Raw genomic sequence first — 23,270 nt, 5'->3', positions numbered from 1 at the left:
AAAATGCTATTGATATATTTATTAATGTTGAGGGGACAAAATATTTAAATTTCCTTTTGAACTGAATTCAGAGTGCATTTTTAATGTGGATCTGCTCAGACAGAAGATACGTATGGACAATTAACACAGAAGCAACACAGCTGTTGCACATACCCTGGGAAGATCCTGTAGTGATAGTAGCAGGGATGGTAAAGATTTCTTCCCCAAATAATTCTACTGATTTAAACAGAATGTCTGCAATGAGAGACGAGGTGAACGCCTCTGGGTGTAACTGCTGTGAGCTACTGAAAAAGATGTGTGGAGAATTACTGAATGCAAACCAGTAATTTATTGAGTGTCAGTAGTTTGAAGGCAACAGATACATGACTTAGGCAAGATTCACTTTGTTTAGGCACAGTAACATCGCCACCGTAATCCCACTTAAGTAACTGGAGAAGAAAAAGAAAGAGTCAACTACTGAACACAAGGAAAAAAACAAGTGGGAAAGCTGACTTCCCCTCACTTCTGCAATTTCCACTGACGATACACTTCAGTTATACGTTTGAGAACTGTAGGACCCTTCACCAGTTCTCTATGGATTTTACTCCTCATAATGAGAAGTTACTGAAAAACTACTGAAGAGAGAAAGAAGTTCATGAGACTGACTCAGTTAAGAATCCATACTTTCAGAATCAGTTTTAGCTTAAAAGGGTGACTTTTTTTTTTTTTTCTTAAAGAAAACAGATTTGTTTTACACGGTAAGGCTGTGACTGGGAACTGCTGAAGTGGGTATTTCAGTTTTATACATAGCTTTAATGACAAAAAGATTTATATCACACTTTGTCCCTCTCCTAAGCACAAAAACCCATGAAGAAGATGATTTTATCTACAGAAGTATCTTCTGAGATGTAGCAAAGTCACGATGAGAAAAGTCTTTGTGTCACCTCTACATTCCCCAAATCAAGATAAAGTAGTAAATATTTATCATTAAAATATAACAAAAAGAGGTAGTTTGTGGACTTTGCCAAATAAGATTTTACATCACTAGAAAATTAAACCTCTGTTTGCAGAAAATACTTATTAATAAATGGGAGAACAGTGCTGTCTGTGAAGATCTTAAATACACAGAATACCATATTGATTGCTAGTATGTTGACAAAATAATTACTGGTATCTCAATTCTACTTGGAACAGGGCACAAACAGTTCTCTATTATTATTCAATTTTGCTATTTCTTCAGGCAACTTAACAGTTCTTCTTTATCCATGTGGTATCCACTCTTCTTCCACTCCTCCCGTAACTGCTGTAATGCTGTTCCGATTTCTTTCCCAGAAGACACACCCATTTTTCTTAAATCGTGGCCGCTAACTGGAAAAGAAGGAACAGTCCATTCCTGCAATTCTTTTAAAAGATGTTCTTCTCCTTGGTACTTCAGAAGCTCCATTATCTTGGAATTTGTATTAGCTTCCCTAGACTAAAGAAAGAAAAAAAGAGGATTCAGTATGAAACATTACAAACAGCTCAAACTATGCTCTACATCACATCACTCCTCTGACATATTATGAGGCACAACAAGTTGGAACTATGTAAGTGAGGATCTTCTGTCTCACAAGTTTTAAAACTCAGTCTGAGCTTGGAGGCTCTGGGAGATCCTTGGAGGCTTCCTGAATTCCAGGTAAGAGCTTTAACCATTATCTTCAACCTACAACTGGAGAGGGATTACTACCTTTCCTGTGGGAGGCAGGCCTCACTGTGGAGACTGACATCTCTCACCTTAGGCCTCAGGTACTGCAACAGATGTGCAGAACTTCACTTCTCTACTGAATAATATCACAAGTTGCCTACTTAACAGTACTTTTCATAAAAAATAAATACCAATGTCCCAGGAACTACACCAGCTCTCAAAGCACAATTCAACTATTGCTTTTTTTCAAAATAATTTCTTTAAAATGAATTTAGAACCTCAGTCTTCTGGATGAGAAAGGGAAAAAAAAAGAACCCTTCACAGCCCTCTCCTTCCTCTAGGCACTGCCATCTTTGCTGCTCTGTAGAACAGGCAACTCAAATTTACTGTGAAGAACGAAGTACACCAATGTGAAATACACTTACATCCATGATGAAATCTTGATACGGTCTAAGAGGTTCTGGACCCACTGCTTTGGTTAACTCCTGCCGGTGTTTCACTAAAAAGAGGCCAAGGTTCTTCTCTTCTTTTGAGATTTTCAGCCTCAAATCAAGGTTTGTGACATCATCCTTCACCTTGAACAATGATGTCAGAACAGTCATAGGTTTTGGACACAGATTTTGAATATTTTTAGTGACTCTGTCAAGTTCCTCTAAACTTCCATTAAGTGGTAGTCCTAAAGGGATACAGACAAGAAAGAGTGTTAATAAAAAAGGAAAAAAAAACAGCAAAAAAAAGACTAATTTATTTCTGGGTAAAAGCAAACAAGTTTTATCTGTTTGCTATTCTGCAGTTCCTTTGGATTTCCTACTCCTCTATCATTTACAACCTGTGTTCAACTTTACCTATATATTGGGCAACATCCAGCTCGTACAGAAGTCGAACCAAATGGTTTACATGGTTTCCAAGAAGAATTTTTTTCAGTTCCACCCAAATCCTTTCTCCTGATATTCCAGCCAAACCTTTGGCATTTTCTTTAATTGCTTCCAGTGTAGTAGGTTCATGATCATCAGGTTTTTCTGCTATTCTTCCATAAAACCTGCCCAAATAAATTTTTTGTATGTTACAACTGAGAACAAATATTCTACTTGTTACTGCTATTCAGAGAATTAATATCACAACAATATAAAGTATTGTACTTTAATATACTAGAGGACACTTTAAAAAAATATGACAACCAACTCTTTTTAACATTTCTGCTCTGCTATCTTTTTACAATATTTTTCTACTACAAACGTTAAAGCTCTTCACTGCATGTCATTGTACCAAGCAGTACTAAGAGAAAACTGAAGAGAGACTACATGACTCGAAGAAGTTCACTGTCAAAGAAAAAGGTGCAACATAAGTTTGCATTGTCCAAAGCAAATAAACTCAGTCCTGATCAGACCAACCCTCATCCCCCTTCTTCCGCTTGCGGAAAGGTTCAAGGCAAGTAATTTTAGTCCTGTTGATTACACGTAGAAAATTGAACTGCATTCAATCAATAAGCTTATTGTTTCCTTTTAAATTACGTTTATTATATTTCAAACAGAATTGTTGAAAAGCCTTATTTTGACGAACAAAGGGTATTCTTCACATGAATGGAGAAAACAGAAGCCAAAACATGTAATTGGTTCTTTCATCATTTTTTAAGGAAAATAATATCATTTCAGTTCTGATTCTGAACTTTCTCTGTGAACCTACTTTTCTACAACCAGTCATCAGAAGTACTTTAGTTCACTTCCTTATCTAGAAAAGGCAAAACCAAGTACCTGAAATATCTTAGGATTCGTAGATAATCTTCTTGTATTCTTGCACTTGCCTTTCCTACAAATCTAATTTTCTTGTTTTTTAAGTCTTCATATCCATTAAAAAAATCATACAGCATCCCATCCAAACCTAGAAGATGAAAAAAAAGTAAGAGTAGAAATCTACAAACATTACTGCCATAATTAAACACTCTCATTTGAAAATGCAGAAAATAAGTTGTATGATTAGAGTGGGTTGTCATGTGATCTCTCATATTTGTACAGACTTTTTGGCCGACAGCAATATAACTGAACAAAATGGAAACAGACTGAGAGAATTTACTGGCCTAATTTGAAAAGCAGTGATATATCTAGATATTTGCCTTTGAAATAATTTTACCTAAAAACATGGAATTGACAGTCAGATCCCTCCTTTCAGCATCCTTTTCCCAGTCGGTGGTGAATTCCACCTCTGCGTGTCGTCCATCGGTGACAACATCTATTCTAAGAGTAGTAATTTCAAAATTCTGTTCATGGAGCTGAAAATCCCACAGATACTGTTATTTCAACATAATCATGAATATAAATGTAACAAACACACATTTTTAAGCCCCATGTTGGTTTGCACGTGTCTGGCTTGAATACTAACTGTACACAAACACATATCATGTTTCCACACAGAGCAGACAATCAAAAAATATGAACACTTGAAAATAATCCTTGCATTATTCATTTTCTAGACAGTCTGCAGAAATCTAGACAGTCTGAAGAAGATGGAGTAAGAAGCAGAGGTACGAGCAGGGCAGAGAAAGCAAGACTTGGGAGGTCAGGAGCAGGAACAGAAAACCCTACAATCAACTTCCCTACTCTGCATGAACAGGGCAGCTTTTCTCGCAATGACGCAGCAGCATCAATGGGTTATGCAGAGGTAAAATGCATTAAAATGTTGCAATTCACTGAACTGTACAAAGAGAAAGTAATCAAAAAACACTACACACTTCAAAGTGGGCTCTCACTTAAACTCTTAGTGTGACACTTCGACACAGCATGAGCATGCTACCAGTTTACTATTGGATGTGCTGCATATTAACTGATACATGAAGCAGTTAGAGAAGATCCAAGTCAAACCATAAACCAACCCTGGCAGTAATGGTTCCATGTTTTTCTCCTTTGTTATTGATCAGACGAACACCGGCGGACGTGAACATTTCCTTCATCTCTGCTGGTGTAGCTGTAGTGGCAAAATCTACATCTTGTGGTGTCATTCCGCTCAGCAAATCCCTCACAGCACCTCCTGCTATCCTCAGCTCATAGTTCTTCTTCTCGAACAGCTCTGGGAAGGAAAGGAAAGCCGTAAGGCACAATCCAAGATAAAAAAACACAGCACATGGGCAGCCATAACCAGCCTGCCACAGACGTAGTTCACAGAGGTGGGGATAAATACCTGAATATGCATTACCAAGTGTGTACATACCTGTTTTTTTTTTTTTGCAAAATGCACAAATTAGGTACACAGCTGAGCACCCACGTGTGTTTTTCCGGTCACTCTGATACACCTTTCTGGTGCATTTCCACCACGCTGCACATCAGCGGGCTGCACCACGATGCTGGGGGGCTCAGCAACCCGCAGGGGGAAGGACCCCGGTGCTGCCGGCCCCCCGAAACCTGCACCCCGGCCCCCCAAACCTGCACCCCGGCCCCCCAAACCTGCACCCCGTGCCCCCCCCGGTGCCTCTCGGCAGGGCCGCGCGGGCCCGCACAGCTCCTACCGGGGCCCTCAGCAGCTCCGTGCCGCATCCAGCCCAGCCCAGCCCAGCCCAGCCCAGCCCGCAGCCCCCAGCCCGACCCCGCGTTGCTCCCCCACCTGCCACACTGCGGAGCCCCGGCGTGAAGAGCGCTTGGAACTGCGGCGTCTGCAGCCTCATGGCGCCCGCCTCGCCCCGCCGCCACCGCCGCGGCGGGAGCAGCCGCAGCCGGGCCCTGCAGGGCAGAAGGAGCCGCTCAGCCCACATCGGCCACGGCCGCCCTCCCCTCGCTCCCCCGCAGCCTCCGCGGCCCTCACCCCCCGGCCCGGCGGCGCTAGGCCCGGCGGCTGCGAGCGGCCTGGCCCCGCCGGGAGCTCAGCGCCGCCGCCCGGGCCCGCCGGGTACCGAGGGCAGGGAGCGGCCCCAAGCCCGGCCCCACCGCGGTGGCCGAGGCCCCGTTACCGCCTGCTGCTGCTGCCGGGGTTCCTCAGTGCCGGCCCGCGAGCCCCCGCGGGATGGTGGCGGTGGAAAGAAGCCCACACGAGTCCTTGCAAAGCACTGAATTCACACCTTAGGTCGGGCCCCGTGTAGGCAGCACTTCCTAAGGTGCTGCCTCGCTTGTTCTGTAATAAAATAATTAGTAGCTTCTGAGACGAGCACAGCCACGCTACGTTTGAGACGTGCTGCCTCCTACAGGCAGAGCAGATGGAGCCTGTGCTTTGTGGCTCCCTGCTTTCCTCTGAAATAACAGCATTGGTGAAGTATCTTGGACAGAGCTGGTCCGAGCTGGCACGGGGAGCACGGGTTGCATGAGTCGCAGGATGGGAAGGGCTTGGCACGCTTTACTCCCGTGGCATAATGTTGTGAAGCCTTCAGAGGCCCACCGACACACCTCGTCCATCAGCTGCGGTCATCTGGAGGGGATACCAGTGCTCGTTCATCCCGTGTTTGGGGGTGCAGTGAAGAACGTGCTTCCACTGAGCAACGGGGCAGCGATGTTCAGGCCGCTGGCAGATTGCTGCTCTCCTGGGGACTGCAGAGCCGGTCATGCCGACCTCATAGCTATGGCTATGAATGTATGGGAATGCTGGTGAACGTTTGTCCTGCCAAGAAATAAAGCATGAAAAAAGGGAATAACAAAAGAAACACTACAAAACAGATTTACCGTGGCTTCGTTTCAGCTTAGAGAAGGGTTACAAATGGGACAAAAATAAACATTATTTTGATAACGATGCAGCCACAACTAAAGAAATGGGTTCATTGCTCACACAGGGTTTATAGCCAGTGCACCACTTGTGAGATCACTTCAGCAATCACCAAAGTAGCGTTAAGCTTGGTGGTTGCTGAACTATTTCCAGTAACAACTCCTGGATTGATTTACATTTTCTTTAATGTGTAGAAATATATGGACAAGATGAGAGTCGTGGGGATTTGGCACAGCTCTGGGTATCTGTCGTTCCCTCTTCACCAGTGCCATTTCGCTGCTTGGCCGAGTGCACCTCCCCAGGGCAGGGCAGAGCAGCAGCTCTCCTGGCTCCTCTTGGCCCTACTCGTGCCCAAAAGATTTGGAGCCTGAGAGATTTGAGTGGAGCCTGGAGGAGCTCCCTCAAATACTAGTTAAATTGGGAGCTTGGTTCACTTTGAAGTTTCAAGCCTGAATAAATCTCTGTGTAGGCAAAGATTGCTACAGGTTTGTACCTGAAAGGAGACGTTACGCAGATCTGTCCAGCCTTTCAAGTACCTAACAGATCAGCACCTCACTGTAGAAATCAGAATGCTTGTGAGCATGAAAGGTTTTTTTTGGGGAATGACCTATTCCAAAAAACATCTCAGGTTTACAATAACATAGGCCCATGTAAGAAGGTAAAAACATAACCTTTTTTACCTTTTCTTTGTGACTATTTCTTTTGTTAAATATCCTGCCTCACCTTTAGAAATGATCTTTCTGCTGAAACATTGTGCTGTAGATGTTAGAGCTCTCTACACAGAAATTAGCTGTTTACTCAGGGAGATACAGATGTAGAAAACAGGGTGCCTAACTTAAACTCTGTGCCTCATGGTAGGATTCTGACTTTCATTCCCAGTTGATGTTTGTCTAAAGATGTCCAGTGATACAGTTTCTTTCCTATTCCTTTGTCTCCCTCACCTCAGCAATTAAAACGTTCTCTAATATCTAACCTGAATTTTACCTGTCATCATCTTGTGCTTCTAGTTCCAGCCCAATGGACTTAGAAAATGTGTGAAAGCCTTAATATGAGCTCTAAGATCGCACTTCGCATATGCCTTCCCTTCACTTGGTTTGAGGAGTTTCCATGCTGACAGTTCTTAGGCTTTTCCTTCACTGTGTGCTAACCTCTCATCGTTTGCTCCATGTCTTTCTTAAGTGCAATATGTGAACTGGACACAGCGCATGTGAGCGGAGGCTTTATCAGCGCTGTGCAGGGCGGAAAGATTACTTCCTTGTGTCTTGCAGAGGATGCTGCCCCGGGGTACCTTTCTCACAAGTGCATGACATTGTTTACTCCTGTGCAGTTTATGGTCCACCAGGACCCCAGGTCTTTTTTGGCAGAACAGATACCTAACCAGTTAGTGATAGACTATTAATAACTTGTAATTTGCAGTTTGTAGTGCCTAAATGTAGCTAAGAGCTTGTCCATACAGAATTGTGCCCGATTTTCACTGACTTGTCAAGAACTTGAATAATTCTTATCCTATCTGCCAAAGCACTCTCCTCTCCCAGCTTGCCACCTTCACACTTAGTTTATTTGCAGGCCAGGTTTCTAATGAAAATAAGTCATTAACCTTCTCACCTTTCCTATAAGTTGGTTACGAATAGCTGCACTTTCTTTAGGGTTTTCTCTAGACCCCATGGATGGTTTCCACTGCTTGTCCTGGTTATAAGCCTGTTATCCAAACCCATGGATCACAGCTCTCTGCACGTGTTTAGAAAGCTGGTCTTGCTCTGATATTGGTAACTTCTCAAAATACCACTGGTTTCCACATAGCAGGATCATTGATCATGATGCACAGTCTTCTGACAACATCAGGATTTGATTTTCTAGGGAGGAGAACAACTTGGGATATTGGCACTGGTCAGTAGGTAGCTGTCTGTAGGTTATTTCTTTGCAGTCCCGTGTTTAAACATTGCTTAACTCTTGCAAAGTTATTGGAGAATTATCAGACTATGGTATATAACCGTCAATAAATAAAGTAAGACTGTGTGCTAGAATAGAGCCTTCCACCCTGTGGTTAAATCTGTAGTTCCCTTTTTCAATGCATGCTTGTCTAACTTATCATCTGCTATCATTTCTGAAGTACCTATCACATTTGTACTTAAAAGACAGCAGTTATAAAAGAAACCCACAGGGAGATGACCCAGAGTACGTTTGAACAAACAGAGCAGGCTCTTCACGGAACTTTTGAGACTCCACAGGTAACCTTCTGGGATATGTGTTGTAGATTGTTGGTTTTTTTTTGCCTTGTTGTGCTTTGTTTGAAGACTGAAAAGGTCCCACTTTGAAAAGCCATTTTTTCATTATAGTGGGAAATCCATCTGGAATCTGCTTCTGACCAGTTGCCTCTGAGATGGTGGAACATACGTCAGCTAAAAGAAAATCATTACCTTTTAGAGGCTATTTTCTATGGTTTAGATTTATACTGCACTTTAAGAAGGAATAAATTCCCCTTCATGAAGGGAATGTATCTTTTACCTTCTGCTTATGACTTTTTACTGTATATAACCAAAACATAATATAATCAAGGCTTTTATTCATCCTGGGAAGTTATTATATCAATTTGTGTGAGGAGCATAATCCTGTTGTACATTTCTTGTTAACTTCTTTACTTAAATTACTTATTTAGATTTTATTTTCAGTAATTTATCACATGAAACACCCAGGTTATCACATTTTGTGGGATGTTCATTTACTCAGCTCACACAGCTATGGAAATACCTCTTCCAAAAGCTAAATTTCAATGTTAGGCTGATAGCAAGAAAAAGAAAAGTAACATTTTTGAAAATAAGGTAGAGAAAAATAAAATGACAAGAAAAACAAGAATAATTATTAAAATCCAGTCTACATTATAGTAATATTTTATACCAAATTACAAATTAGCAACTGTTTGCCAGGAAATGTTAGATCTCTGCCTAATAATCATATGCTTTTAGACAGCTAAAGTACTTCTGAATCAAAAGTTGATCTTTAGGGTCTTTTCAAAAGTACAAGGAAAAGAATGTGCCTAAGAAGAATCAGAATACTTACTTTTTGAGGGCAAAGTAAAAAATGTTTAGGCAACTGAAGCCAATATAAGCAAAGGAAGGAGAGTGTCAGGTTTTTAATTGTGCTGAATGTCAGAGCCATCCTGAAACCAATGTACTGAGATTACTCAAGTTAGTAGATGTGAATCCTAAGCAGTTGTAAAACATGAAGCTTTTTAAAGACTTTTTTTTTTTTTTTTTTTTAATAATGTACTGAAGTGATTGCTTTAAAAAAAAAAATAAAAAAAAAAAAAAAAAAAAGCAAGTACGTCCAAAAGTTACAATCCAAAAAGAACAGACTTTTTATGAATGGTAGTGTGATCAAGTCTTAGTGGCGTTGTGTAAGCATAAATGTATGGTGTCTATAATAATTACTTGGTTGCGGTTCACATACATTTTGGAATAACCAAAATGTCTTTCAATAACCCAGCTTACATAAAAGCAAACCCTGACTCTCCAGGAATAATCCGTTAGAAAACTCCAGAGGTTCAATTAGCCTCATGCACATTTTGGCTAGCAGAATACTAGATACATACGGAATACGAATATAGATAATGAGTGGACTTGGACATTAAGAAACACACTGTATTGTGGATTATGCATCATTTTAATGAACTAAACATTCATACACCATTTTTAAAAATAGTTACTGCATAGCAGAAGTACCCCAACTGTGATCAATTGGATTGCTTCCAGTCTCTGGGTTATTTATTGGAGGTTCACTGAGAACTGATGGGTTAAAGATGCTTTCTCTGCTCATTACCATCTGAAAATATTATGTTTTCCACACAAGAAATTGCTATAGATGCCCCAGGGAAGCAGTATGATTGGGCTGGGAGGGCGTATTTCTCTTCAGTAAGAACATTTTGGAAAGCTGCTGTTCTGTATTTCCATGTTGTTTATATTAGGTTATACATGAATGATAAGACACAGATTTTTCCCCCCAGTACTTCATGAAACAATCTGTAGGAAGCATAAGAACATGCTGTTTTTAAGCATTAAAAATAGTCGTTCATTTAAATTAGAAACAAACAAAATCGTTTCTCTTACACCCCATAATTAACACTGGAGAATTAGCCTTGAGGTGAGCACTGAGACAGCTTCTTTAGTGAGCGTTATTGAAACAGAAACTGGAAAGTACATTTGAGTAAGTAGCCATTTTATATATAGTGGCAGCTAAAAATATAGATATTTCTGTTCTTGGAGTAAAGGGGACTCCACTGAAAGGCAATATACCTGTACCTGACTTCCTGCTCTCTGTGAAGAGATGTGGTAATTCCGTGACTGCTGCTCTGAACATTCACACATGACAGTGTTGAAAACAGTAGCTTTTTCAAGGGGGGCTGACAAAAGCAAAGGGAGCAAAACAAGATGGTTATTGGTACTTAAGTTAGATTTAGCTGCAACAAAACGCATTTTCCTGCAAGGGAATGAGAAAAGTCTATGCAGTTTTGTCCTTTTGATCATGTGGCTATGTGCTCCATGGTTTGTATGCTTAATGATTGGGCTTGGGTTTGTTTTTAGCTCTCAGCGTTTGATGTGAAATGATGGCAAGCCACGTACACTGATATACAGTCTTTCTCCTTGACCATCTAAACATTATGGCCAGCATGATGAGAGTTTGTCTGATCCTCCTTTGGACAATGATTGTGGTTCAGCTACATGTACCTCAAGGTAAAGCAGGTAAGGTGTGTTCCTTCCTACCAACGTGGTGCTTCAGCACTGGGGTGACCAAGGCCCCATGAGGTGTTAGTCAAATGTGCTGTTCTACACGTAAATGAAACAGGCCATGGCATGCCCTGAGGAGAGGCCCACAGATGTCCATGCTGTGTTAAGATGCTTCCTGGGATCATTTTACCCTATCTCTGTGAGATTTCTCCCAGCCAGTGCCCAAGGACTGCTCCCAAGGGCAGTCTGGATCACCTTTGCTGTGAGAGGGGAGGTGTGCGGGGTGTGTAGGTGCAAGCTGTGTGCCACTAGGCCTCCAGGCTGACAGTGGCTCCTGGCCTGGTTTATTTATCCATGTAAATTTGGGCAGAACAGCAGCATCGTTCAGGATTGCAATTTTACTTCCAGGAATAAAACTAGACTTAGGTGCAGAAACTTGATGACATAAAGCATCATTGGCAGCAGTCCTGGTATACCAAGAACCTTAAGGTTGACCTTTTTTTGTGGACATCTCAAAAAGGAACATTTTAAAGAAAGCAGTTCGAGGCAGTTTGTGTTGGGGTTTTCTGACTCTTTATGAGGCTGTTTTTCTAATGCGAGGCACTTGTTTGAAAATGGAACAAATGGGCATTAAAAGCTGCCTGAGAGATGGCAAATAAGGGAGGACGGGCTCTGAAGAACTCTAGAAATGGAGGGGAGTAGATTGATTATTTCACTGTGTTGCTATTTATATGCTAACATTTTCCCCCAGCATGAGACCTTCATTTCCATAAGAGCTCCAGGAATCCCTCTTGCCCTGTCATTTTAAATTATCATTCCCATCCTTCTATGTTTTCTTCCATTTGTGCTTAATTCCTCTGTTCATCATACTTTTGTTTCTCTCGTGTATGACTTCTTGTGGCTGTCAGCCTTCACTTAGAAAGCCCCCACGTCATGCTGTTCTGCCAGCCTGTGTGGGTGAGAATTGATCACACGGCTGATCACTTGATCGGCCCCATTCAGTATGGATGCCCAGCGCTTATGTAGCTGTCAGGATCAAGATTGAAAAACCTGAAACTAATTAATAAGCGAAATGCAATATGTCATTGTGATTTACAAGTTGAAACTGTTGTAAAAAGTCATTTTTTAAGCTAAGTTTTAAGTCGACTCTTATTTGATGAAGTTTTGGGTGTTACTTAAAGATACTTTTCAAATATTAGAAACATTTTATTAGAAACTGTTGAGAGAATACAATATTGAAATAAAATCTGTTATGGTTTTCTTCTACTACCCTTTACTTATAAATAGCTAGTGGTCTAAACAATGCACTGGATTATTGCATTGTGAATATTTTTGTTTTCTTCCTTACAGTTCAGGTTTTCCCACCCGTTAACTTTACCCTTACGGTCTCTGCATTAGCACGAGTACTCCTACGCTGGAAGCCAAACCCTAATCAAGAACAAAAAAACTACACTATTAGATATGATGTGAAAATCTTAGCTCCTGTGTCTGAAGAGGTAAAATTAAGTCCAATATCCTAAACAGTCTGAATTCCTGTTACAGCAGCAAATCAGAGTGCAGTATGTGTGATATGTCTCTTGAATGATTGACATATTGAGTCACTTACTCTCTTCCACCATAAACAAGTACTTTGAGCACTGGGTAGATTCCTTTTCATCTGTGCTTATGGGTACAGTTCTGCTGGGACAAGGGTTAGGAATTGCCCAGGGAATTGGCAGTTTCTGCAGCATTCATCTTGAAGGGAAAGTTGTAGACTGGGTTTACGTGATACTGCTCCCCATTCCAGTCAGTTTATTTAATTCAGATTAATGCTAGGTTATCGTTAAAATGTTAGACTGTGTTTTGCCACAGCTATGCATTATAGGCAAATTTAGGTAAGATAAGGGTCCTGTTGTCTTGACTGAGAAACTTTAAACACTTGTGTGGATTATTTGTCCTGTCTAGCTTTATAAATTTAATATAACCAGCTCAGCTAGCTAGCTGGTTTGCCTCTGCTCCTGACACTAGATGGCTGGTTTGCTCCTGTGGGCTATTTAAAGCAACTAATTTAAGGCTTTGCTGTGAGTCACCATCTATGGGACTCCTGCTGTGGAAGCACAGGATGGCCAGGGCCAAGCTAAGTGATGAGCAGGTAGACACTGCCTTCAAGGTTTCAAGTAACCATATAGTGAGGCAGTTGCTAAAGGCTCACCCTTTGTAGAAGATCACTCTTTGCAGGTCCCTTAATTCAGCTTCCATCATATGTTGCTTTATTATTATTATTATTATTGTTATTATTGTTATTATTATTATTATTTATTATAGTATGATACAAAGAAGACTCACAGTTTCCAAACAGCTGCACTTCACAATGGTTTCTCTGCACATATTCGGACGTTACTTTTCCATAATGGCCTTCAGATGACAAGTGACTGGGTTGCAGCAGAACTCCAGCCTCCACCAGGTAAGAAGAAATGCGAGGGAGGTCTGAAGTTTGTGTTCTGTACTCGTCTGTGCACAAGACATCAAAAGGTGACAGGTTTAATACTACATGGCATTTTCCCCTACACCTGCTATGTTGGTTTTACCAAACTATTTAGTCCAGGCCTTTCTCTACAGCTGTGAAGTCTGGAATATAATCTGGAGAGGCACAACATGGATAACTCATACAAAAAGTTTCTAAAAATTCCTTGCTAAGGCAAAGATAACCTACTTTCATACGTTTTATGATAACGAAATATGATATTGCCTTGAATTACAAGGTGTATGTGAAATATGTAATGATGTGTGGTATAGCTTTACTTACAGTGGCTAGGAATATTCATCCTTCCATTGCTGATAGAATCGTTTGATATATAAAACACAAAGAAAATATACAACGTAGATAAAACATACCAAAGAGTTTAACCAGTGTCTTAGAAACATGATTTTCTTACAACTTCTGTAATGAGTTATTTTTCTTGTTTTTCTATTTTATAATTCTGTGATTCTATAGGTGCTGCAAATACAGCTGTCACTAATTTGTCCTGTGCTACTCAATTCACCATTTTTAGTACCGTTTCTCTCCACTGCACTTGGCTTCCTGGCAAAGGGGCACCAGAAGATACCAAGTACTTTCTGTTTTACAGGTTGGTGTCTTCTCCCAATTTACTCAGCAACAAATTTCTTTAAGAACATCATTTATCACAAATGTTTTAATTTAGGTATGAGACCTGCACTGAAGAATGTCAAGATTATATCAAAGACAAGTGGAACAGGAATATAGAGTGCAGATTTTCAGTGACTCATATTATTCCTGATGAGATCGACAAACTCATTGTAATACATATTAATGGGTCTAGCAAGTATGCTGCAATCAGACCTTTTCAGCAATTATTTAACCAAAATGCCATTGGTGAGTAGAAATGCATTTAAAAAAAAAAAAAAAAAAGTAAATGTCTAGCAGGGTTGTCAAAAGATTTGTAAATTAATATTAGTGAACTGAATTGTCCTTGATGCAGGTGAAAGCATGTGCTGGTTTTGCGTGGATGTCAATGAAACTGGAAGGGAGGATGAGACAGAAACTGATGGCTTCAACTAACTTAGATTTTAATCATTTGTTATAGAATGACAAAAATTGAAAGAAAAACTAGAAAGAGAATTAATATTCTGTAGCCTAAGGATTATTTAAATATACATTTTCTATTGAGTTAATTAATATACCTTCAAGTAGTTTTTACTACCTTTTGTTTTACATCTGTTCTTTAAAAGGAACACAACATTCAGGATAACCATGCCTTAAAGGAAGGCATTAGACTATAGAATAAAAGGTGTTAGCCATCAGTCTCTTCAACCCAAGGAATTTATTTTCCTTCATCATTAGTTCCATGCCTTTCACTTTTTTTGTACACATGTAACATTTCCCTTTCTCATAGCTTTATTAACATATAAAACATTTGACATCGTTTATTTTTAGAAATCAGCCTCATAATAGTTGCCGATCCATTTCTATGATTTTTTCCCCATTTTGAGCAACTTTCCTTCCTGCATTTTCTTTTTATTTTTAATAAAAAGATTTTTTTCTAAACAGTCTATTATTAATTTCACGCATTTGTGAAAAATAATTTAATAAATACCTCCCTCCCCAATAATCTACTTTTTGAAAGCTTTTAACTGGATTTTTAAACTGTTTTCCCTTAATTATTTTCTGTAATATAGTTATTCCTCCCAAATCCTTTTTTTTTTTTTTTTCCCAAAATGTGAAATAAATTCAAGGATTATAGGTCCTACTTGGAAACACTATCAAGTTCTAAACTGCTCCAATTGTTAGAATTTTAGCTTTGCTCTATAAATAACTGGTATGATTTTCTTTTTGTAGAAAAAGTGAATGTTCCCAGAAACGTCTCTGTATTCTTAGAGCAAAATGATCTCCTGGCCACATGGGAGAAGCCAATTTCTCCTTTCTCTAAAGAGTGTTTTGAATATGAATTTTACCTCATCAACTTGAAGACAGGTAACGAGCAGGTAATTGCTTTTCTGGTGCCCAAGTATTACGTCATGATCCCTCCTCTGAGCTGAGTGTCCTCAATAGCTAGAAGTTGCCTTTATGCAGCCTTGGGAAAAAGCCTCGTATTCATGGATATGGTACAAATTTAAAATAATTTTAAATAAAACCTGCATCAGTGCATTTTTTGAAACTACGGATTATTGATGAAACTCGTGTCCCATTTGTGACTTTGGTACAAAAAAGCCAAAGTCTCATCAGTTTGCACATTTTAATTCTTCTTTTGGACATCATTTATGTCTACAACAAACTACTTCCAAGACAGCTTGGAAAACAGAAGGACAAAAAGGAAAGTTTTATTGCATCTAGCTTTAACAGGATGAAGGTAGAAAATTCTGAAACTCCAGCGTGAAGCGTCTTAAGGAAGAATCCAAAATGAAGCATCTTTCAAAAACTTTGCCTAAGACATAGGTGTATTAGGAGAGAAATTACACTTATAAATAGAGTTATTTCTTCAAAAGCAAGGCCTGATGCTCACTCTTAGTCTAGTAAAGATTTTTTTAAAAATAAAAAGATGAAAAAGTTTTTTTTTTTCTGCCTGAGTTGCCTAGCCATAAGTAATCTACAACAGTATGATATTGTTTTTCTAACAGATATGGAACACATACTCAAATGAATTCAGATTACGGATTGACGTTACCTGCAAGTATTCCATACAAATAAGAGCTAACCATCATATATGTTGTAGAAGAGGATTTTGGAGTGACTGGAGTGAAATTCTTTATGTTGGTAAGAATGATATGCCCTTGTCTTGTAAAAAAAACAATACATTGTAGTAATTAATACATTAGAAATAAAAAATATCCCCCCAACTTTTGGGCATGTAGATTATTATTATTTTTTTAAACAGTTTGTTGTTTGTATATGCTTATGTTTTCAGAGTCTATGTCTACTTTAGACTAGCTTAAGGCCTAAGTTCTAGCTAAGGCCTTTTAATTACATTACTTCTTTAGTTTTCACATATATTTCCCTGGCATGCACCATGATACTCATGCTGGAAGTTAATATGAGTGGTCATGTCAATTACTAGTTTAATAGAGCTAGCTTAAAAAAAAAAAAAAAAAGAAAAAAAAGAATAGAATAGAAAAATGAAAACAAAACCAAAAACACAACAAAAAACAAAACAAAAACAGCATGGTTTTAGCATCTTTGGAACATAATAATTTGCCTCACTTTGTTCGTATTTTCTGCTTGCTGAACATGGCTTTTTTTTTTTCTTTTTCTTTTCTGGAAATAGCAGTTTTCTTATCATGGCACGTTATCGACTGTTTGTTCATAGACATCCTGCTTTGCTGTTATCTTTTGAGTTTCTTCACTTCCTGGTTTTCACAAAAAGAAAAGAAAAAAAAAAAAGAAAGTAGTCCCTTACTCTCTCCTGTTTACTATACTTTTTCCTGTAGCAGCAGTCCTCTGGCTTTGCTAAAAATTGAAATATAATTCTGCTTCCTTTCCTTGAGCTGTGGTGATCAAACCAGATTCAGTGCAGCCATATGCTGCCAAAAAGAGCATTGTGAAAGTGGATCTTGATGCCATCTGTCTCTGAGAGGTTGGTTGGAAGCACTACAGTCAAACAAAGCTAGATACAGAAATCATTAATGCAGCTGAGTAGGCCGGCCGGCCTTATTAACTATGCATGACATCAAATCTGTGAGATGGTAGGTACCTGTGAATAGCTGCTGCCACGACTCACAGTTTAAAAGAAAATCTATAGGTCAAGTTTGGGACAGAGAAATACCTCGCAGCACATTTGTGCTGTCCTGATTCTGCTTTCCCAGCAAAGCTGAAGCATTTGAAGGCACCTCTACAGCAGCTGAAATGCTTTTGGAGCCATCTCTGTTGTACAGCGTGATGATAACTGGGGAACCTGGGAACGTCATCGTTACAGACTCCTCCACTAATGCTCAGCAAATACCAGATATGGAAAATCCACTGGGATGATAAAAAGAGATTAAAAGAAAGTTAGTCTTCTGTTAAAAAATGACTAAAGTCTCAGACATATCAGGATGGGCTGTAACACTGGCTTGGGCCGAGAATCCTCAAATCCTACTTTCTTGAATGAAAATTAGCCATCCTACCGTGCTTGTTGAAAAGCTGACTATGTTCCACTGCCACGGTGGTACAAAGGCCCAGGATAGATCCATGCAGGCATGCTCGTGACATCGCCCTGCTTCTGGGGCCTGCTGTGCCACTGCAGCCTTTGGTGGAGATGGCAGGCTCAGCTCCCTGTTTCTCAGAAAGAAATCAGGCCAAAATTGAATATTGTTTTTTCTACAGCACCAACAAACCCATCAGGCCTGCTGCTGGCCGATTCATGTCCTCTCAATTACCTGGTAATGGCGGAGCTGACATCTTGATGCATGGGACAGGTAGTTATCGGAAGCACACACGGACTCAGCAACCTTTTGAAAATGCAGTTCAATGTAAATGCTTTTGTTATATGGCATAATATGGCACAAAATAATGGTCATGGTCACTAAGCATGCCTTTTTAAAATGGAGACGTTGACCTTGATAGAAATACCTGTCTGCTCCCAGGCAGAGGCAGTAGAGAAATTCTCCCTGAGGAAATGCAGCAGCAACAGCTCACAAGAAAAATTGGGCGTTTCAACATCTTTTTTATAGGGAAGCTAACAAAGTCAGAGAAGTGTAGTTGTTGGCTAGAGAGGATTAACAGAAATGAAGAAGGGTTTAATGGAGAACTAACAGGTTGTGCCTGAGGTTATAAGCAAGCAGTGCCTCTGCTGGGTACCAGCCATGCGAATACTGCACGGCGTGGTGCATCCCGGGGTGCGGCGTAACACAGCCTGGCATCCTGGTGGTACTGGCAGAGCAGGCACTTCACACTTCTTGGCTTGGTGGCAATAAAATGAAAGAAATGTATTGATGAAATAAAAAATTCAGCTTCATGGCAACTATTCTTGAAGCTCTACACTTCAGTTTTAAACAGAGGTAGCAGGTCTTCATAGTTTGTGTGTTAAACTGTGATCTGAATATAAAACAGCTGATGAAACCTTTTGTAAAAGATGTGCTTAAAAATAACCTGTGATAAAGTGTATGTTTTATATATATTATTATTTTTTTTTTTCTTGAAACTCAGGAGAAAACAAACAGGAGAATTTCATAGCCTGGATTCTGGCTGTGCTCTGTGTGTCCATGTGTGCTACAATCGTGCTTGTTGGTATAATATGCAAAATGTAAGTATCAATAACTTCGTTGTAATTACAGTGTAACTAAATAGTAGGTGTTGAACAGGTGTGGGGTGCCATTAAAAGCTTTGCTTAATTTTCAGGAGGGGCACCAAGTTCAGTATTCAAGCATAATTATGCAAAGCAAAAGTACCGAATCCTCATTACACTACATTACAGTACATCCTCATTAATTATTTATAATAACATTCGGCAAAATTGGAAAGGTAAGAGGGTTGTTCAATTTAATTTTAAGCAAAAAAAAAAAAAAAAAGTATATATATACTGAGTTAGGAGAATTTCTTAAAAACCTGTTTGTCCACATCTCATTTCCTTACTTAAATGGATATTGTTGGGTCAACAATTTCCACAGGAGGATTCTGTCTTTAACCCTGGTGAAACTGCTAAGAGCGTCTTTCATGGCTAAAATGTACAGTCCAGTATTTTCTCAGTCGTGTCTACATCAGCCTGTACAACTACACTCAATACTGGGCCCCAGGCATGTGGTCTGAATTACAGGTGACATCAAGGAGTGTGGTAGATGCTCCGAAGATGTAGAAATTCTGGTCCTTTGAGCTTGTTGCTCCTCCTTACCCCTTATCAGGAGGAAGCGTATTGAACTGTTGCTTGTTATGAGCTTTTTAAACTATTTGTTTAGCTTATTGTTAAATACTACAGAGGCTATAGATGCCAAAACAGATGCTTTATAGCCCAGCTTCCCAAAATGTGCTGTAAAGAAACCCAGCTACATTGGATTTCTGTAGCAGTGACTGATCAGGTCATAAGTGATGAATTAACGAATCAATGTAATTACAAGCTTCTTCCCTGAAACATGGAGCAAGCAGCAATTATCAGGTCCACAATAAACACAGCTCCCAGTAACTTAGGCGCTGTCCTCAACTCTGCTACTTATTTTAATTAATTTCTTTAGTGCCTTTTAAATTATTGGTCATCCTGATAGGTCCATGACTATTTTCCTTTTTTATCAAATAAAGAAAGGTCTTCTCTCCAGGAATGTTATATTAAAATAAATGTTATTAACTCTCCCAAAGCATCTGATATCCATAATAACCTGTTCTTAAGTTAATTTAGTTAGTCTAGCAGGTCTCAACAAATAATTGTCTTTGGAAAAAGAAAGATTAACTATACAGAGAGTTTATATTCATATTGCATTTCATATACACATGTTCTTAAGCAGCCTTAGTATGTTGGTGGATATCTCCAAACCACCCTTGCAAACATCACAGATACCTGTATGGACTGACCTCTCTGTATGGCTGTAGGTCCTCCACTGCTCTGTCACCAACTTGATCAGCTCTCCCATCTCTGTTTGGGATAGCCACGAACATCTTTGTCCAAAAACAATTAGTAGCACTCATAATGCTCCTTATTGTCCCATGGAGTTTAGCAACTATTTGGATATTATGCAAATACCCTTGAAAAGAGATGGGGAAGAAATTGGTATAGATTTCTACTCAAAGACTGGCTTGAAGATGCTGTACTAATGCATTTTATGAACTTTAATCCACTGAGCAAATTTAAGCTAGCATTTCCAGGATCAGATGTTTGACACTGCACTGGTAGCTTCTAGGATTTTCTCTCTGCCTGACTGGTGTATAATTCTCTAGCACCCAAAGGCTCATTACATACCATCTTTGCCAAAGCGATTAAAGTTTTATCTGCCTGCTGTACTGAGTTTCATGGTTTTGCTATCTTTCTTCCGTCCATCCCTGGCAGTTTCCTACTCAGTACCTTGTCACTTCTCTACTCCATTGTCCCTTTCTCTAGTCCTCCAGCCCACCCTGGGAGGAGGTAGGAAGTGCGAAAAGATGAAGCGTAGTGCTTAGCCTGCACGTTTATTGAATGTGCAGATATTAAAAGTAGAACAGGTTCCCTAGATCACAATTTCATTATTACCCTCTTTCATTTTTACTGCTGTTGAAAATTCATGAAGTGTACCATGCAATTCAAGCCACAGAATCATTTCAAATTTCATACAATTTGAAGGCATTATAAGGAATTTCATTACACCAAAGACTTCTATAAATTTTTCTGTATAATTCTTGGTGACTACAATCATCAGAAATAAAGACCACTGCTTGGGAAAAAAATATCCCAAGGCAAGACAGCCCTCTGTGACTGGATAATTGCTTGCAGTAGCTGATGGAGATATTTTCTTGATAAAAAGTACAATCGAATGCTTCCCTAGTTTGCCCTCTGTCTTCATGAATGAGCATCTTCTGTACCTCCTTAGGCTGTGCCTCAGAATACCACTTTCTCCTGGAGGTGAGCCCACAGAAGGATGTAGTTAACAACTTGCTCCCAGCTGCTCTCCACTTAACCGAAATCAGGCCAGTGAGCAGCCCTCTGTGCCCTGCAATCAGAGCAGTCATCTGGCCCTCCACCAGGTTCCCCTCCCTCCTCTGCATGCCACACCAGTCCCTGACCAGCAGTCACCAGCCACCCGCTACAGGGAAGTCCTTTGGAAAATGTCACAGGGAATCTCTGGGGAGGCAAGACACTAGAAAAGGCACTCCAACATACTGTGAAAAATGTTTTATCAGCCTCATTGTAGAGGTTAGAAGAGGGAAAAAAGAGCATGTTCTCTTACTTATCTCTCTTTGTTTATCTTAGGCCTTTTAATGCCACAGCCCATGGGAAAGTGGCAAATTTCAGCAAGAGAGACAGCACAATAGCTAGAGTGAAAAAGCTGAAACACCGAGTTAAGCCACAAGGGTCCTGTAGAGTGTTTCTAAAGCCTGAAGGTGCAAATAAATGCTGATGGAAAGGGCCATGATCTTACCCGAATAGAGGCAAACACAGATGTCGGGAAAACTTTCTTGGACAAAATATTTTAATCACTTAACTCCAACTTTTCAGTGTCCTGCCAAAAAAGACCAGGACCATACTGAGAGCATCACTGTAACCACCCCACCACCGCCTCACTGCAGACTCTTGCACCTGAGGGGCATGCAACCACCACGAACCCGTGTGCTTCGGCCTCATTTCTGCTGAGCGTTTGTGCACCCCTCCTTAAGTGACATGTAACTTACGCTTTTTGGTGACTCAATAAATAATTTTGGTATGGCTCCATCAAAATCTTTCATTGATAAACAGCACAACTAGAAATGCATCCCTGCTAGGAGTTGGGGGGAAGAGGTAGAGGACAGACCAGGCCCTTGCTTTGCCCCCAGAAGTGCCAGGCCTGCTGCACACCTCGCTACCAAGGGCCCTTTCAGATCCACCCTGTAGGAAGTGATCCTGTTTCTGTTGAGCATAATAAATTATTTAGATTACATTAGATGTGTCCTTATCTAATCTATATCCTAATCTAATCTAATGTCATGTACCAGTGTAAACCTGGTTTCAGAAAGCAAAATGAGCCTTTGTCATGTCACAAGGCAACTAAACTTGCACAGCAGTAGCAAAGTAATTATTGGCTTTCTCCACACAAAACCTTCCCATGGTCAAGAAGAGAGGCCTTGATTTTGACCCTGGATTAGCTGCTCTTGTTGGCGTTTGAAGCTGAACCCAGGGTCTGTCTGGAATTGGTAACCAGGACAGAGGTGAAACCATGAGGCCTCTGGGGCCTGGCCCCTGGAAGGCTGGGGAATTGCGATGGAGTGAGGAGCCATGGAGTACCTACACACTGCTTTTCCTCCCCATAGTCTAGGTTCTGGCTTCACACCCCCTTCATAGACCCCAGTCCATGTGCAGCAATGGGGAGACGTCCCATAGTTTGCTCGGTCAGGTCTTCTGTTGTGCCAGCAGCGGTACGTCCCTTCCCTTCACCAAGTAATTAGTTATGCAGCAATGTCTCCTTCGAGGCAGCAGCAGCTCAGCCAGGAAGTTTTGGCTCTAAACTGATAGTCAGAAAATACTTGGAAGAAACTCTTGCACGGGGAGGGTATGGGAGAGAGGGAGAGAGATGAGGATTTTTTTTTTTTTTTTTTATCTCAGAATGAAAGCTATGGAAAAGAGTAAGAGAGCAGCAGGAATTTATTTTAGACTCCCTGCTGAGGAGGAATAACAGGATAAAAGAGAACTTGACAGAAATCAGAAAGCTTTCAAAAGAATAGTCATAATAACATAAGCGCTCGGATAACCAGGCACCAGGCAGAATTGTCACCAAGTGCCACGGGCAGGAGCAGCCCTGCCCTCGGTCCCAGCGGTGAGGAGGCAGGAGGGCTGCTGCCAGGCCTCCACACCTGGGCCACGTCTCTGCTTCATGGACATCAAAGCATCTCCGCACACTAATTCTGGGCAAAATCCTCTAATCTCCAGTCAGGCCATGTTCCCATTAAAACCTGACCCTACTTGGACCTCATGCTACCCAGAGGTAGAGACAGTGAAGGCATTTTAGTGACTGAAATGCAAACTCTGTACGCTGGGGTATGTCAAAGCCAAGAAAACGTTTGCTCGGCAGCGCTTGCTATCACAAAAATACCCAAGCCTAGTACATTTAGCCAGGCTAAAGAGCGTCGGGCAGGACAGGAGTGTCTC

At 40.5% G+C, this 23,270-nt stretch overlaps 2 protein-coding genes across 3 annotated transcripts; one reads left to right on the top strand and one right to left on the bottom strand.

The window, feature by feature from the left end:
• Positions 1-309: 309 nt before the first annotated feature.
• TRNT1 (tRNA nucleotidyl transferase 1) lies at positions 310-5,903 on the bottom strand. Of its 2 annotated transcripts, XM_032194163.1 has the most exons (8): positions 5,598-5,903; positions 5,255-5,370; positions 4,530-4,723; positions 3,791-3,929; positions 3,415-3,541; positions 2,509-2,702; positions 2,089-2,339; positions 310-1,453 (listed from the first exon to the last, which is right to left on the bottom strand). In XM_032194163.1, exons 2-8 carry the CDS (start codon positions 5,313-5,315, stop codon positions 1,208-1,210), a joined length of 1,212 nt encoding a protein of 403 aa, XP_032050054.1. In that variant the 5' UTR covers positions 5,316-5,370; positions 5,598-5,903; the 3' UTR covers positions 310-1,207. The 2 variants fall into 2 exon arrangements, with proteins under 2 accessions (XP_032050054.1, XP_032050053.1); XM_032194162.1 differs by lacking the exon at positions 5,598-5,903 and having other exon boundaries at positions 5,255-5,409.
• A 5,100-nt stretch (positions 5,904-11,003) lies between these two features.
• On the top strand, positions 11,004-21,693 carry IL5RA (interleukin 5 receptor subunit alpha). The gene is made up of 9 exons (XM_032194164.1): positions 11,004-11,076; positions 12,412-12,557; positions 13,366-13,504; positions 14,036-14,168; positions 14,244-14,434; positions 15,398-15,543; positions 16,177-16,312; positions 18,680-18,776; positions 21,648-21,693. Exons 1-9 carry the CDS (start codon positions 11,004-11,006, stop codon positions 21,691-21,693), a joined length of 1,107 nt encoding a protein of 368 aa, XP_032050055.1.
• The last annotated feature ends 1,577 nt before the right edge of the window (positions 21,694-23,270 follow it).

This window comes from Aythya fuligula, chromosome 10 (assembly GCF_009819795.1).
Source record: "Aythya fuligula isolate bAytFul2 chromosome 10, bAytFul2.pri, whole genome shotgun sequence".
NCBI lineage: Eukaryota > Metazoa > Chordata > Aves > Anseriformes > Anatidae > Aythya > Aythya fuligula.
The sequence above is the reverse complement of the archived record's forward strand: the minus strand, read 5'-3'. Positions and strand labels throughout refer to the sequence as shown.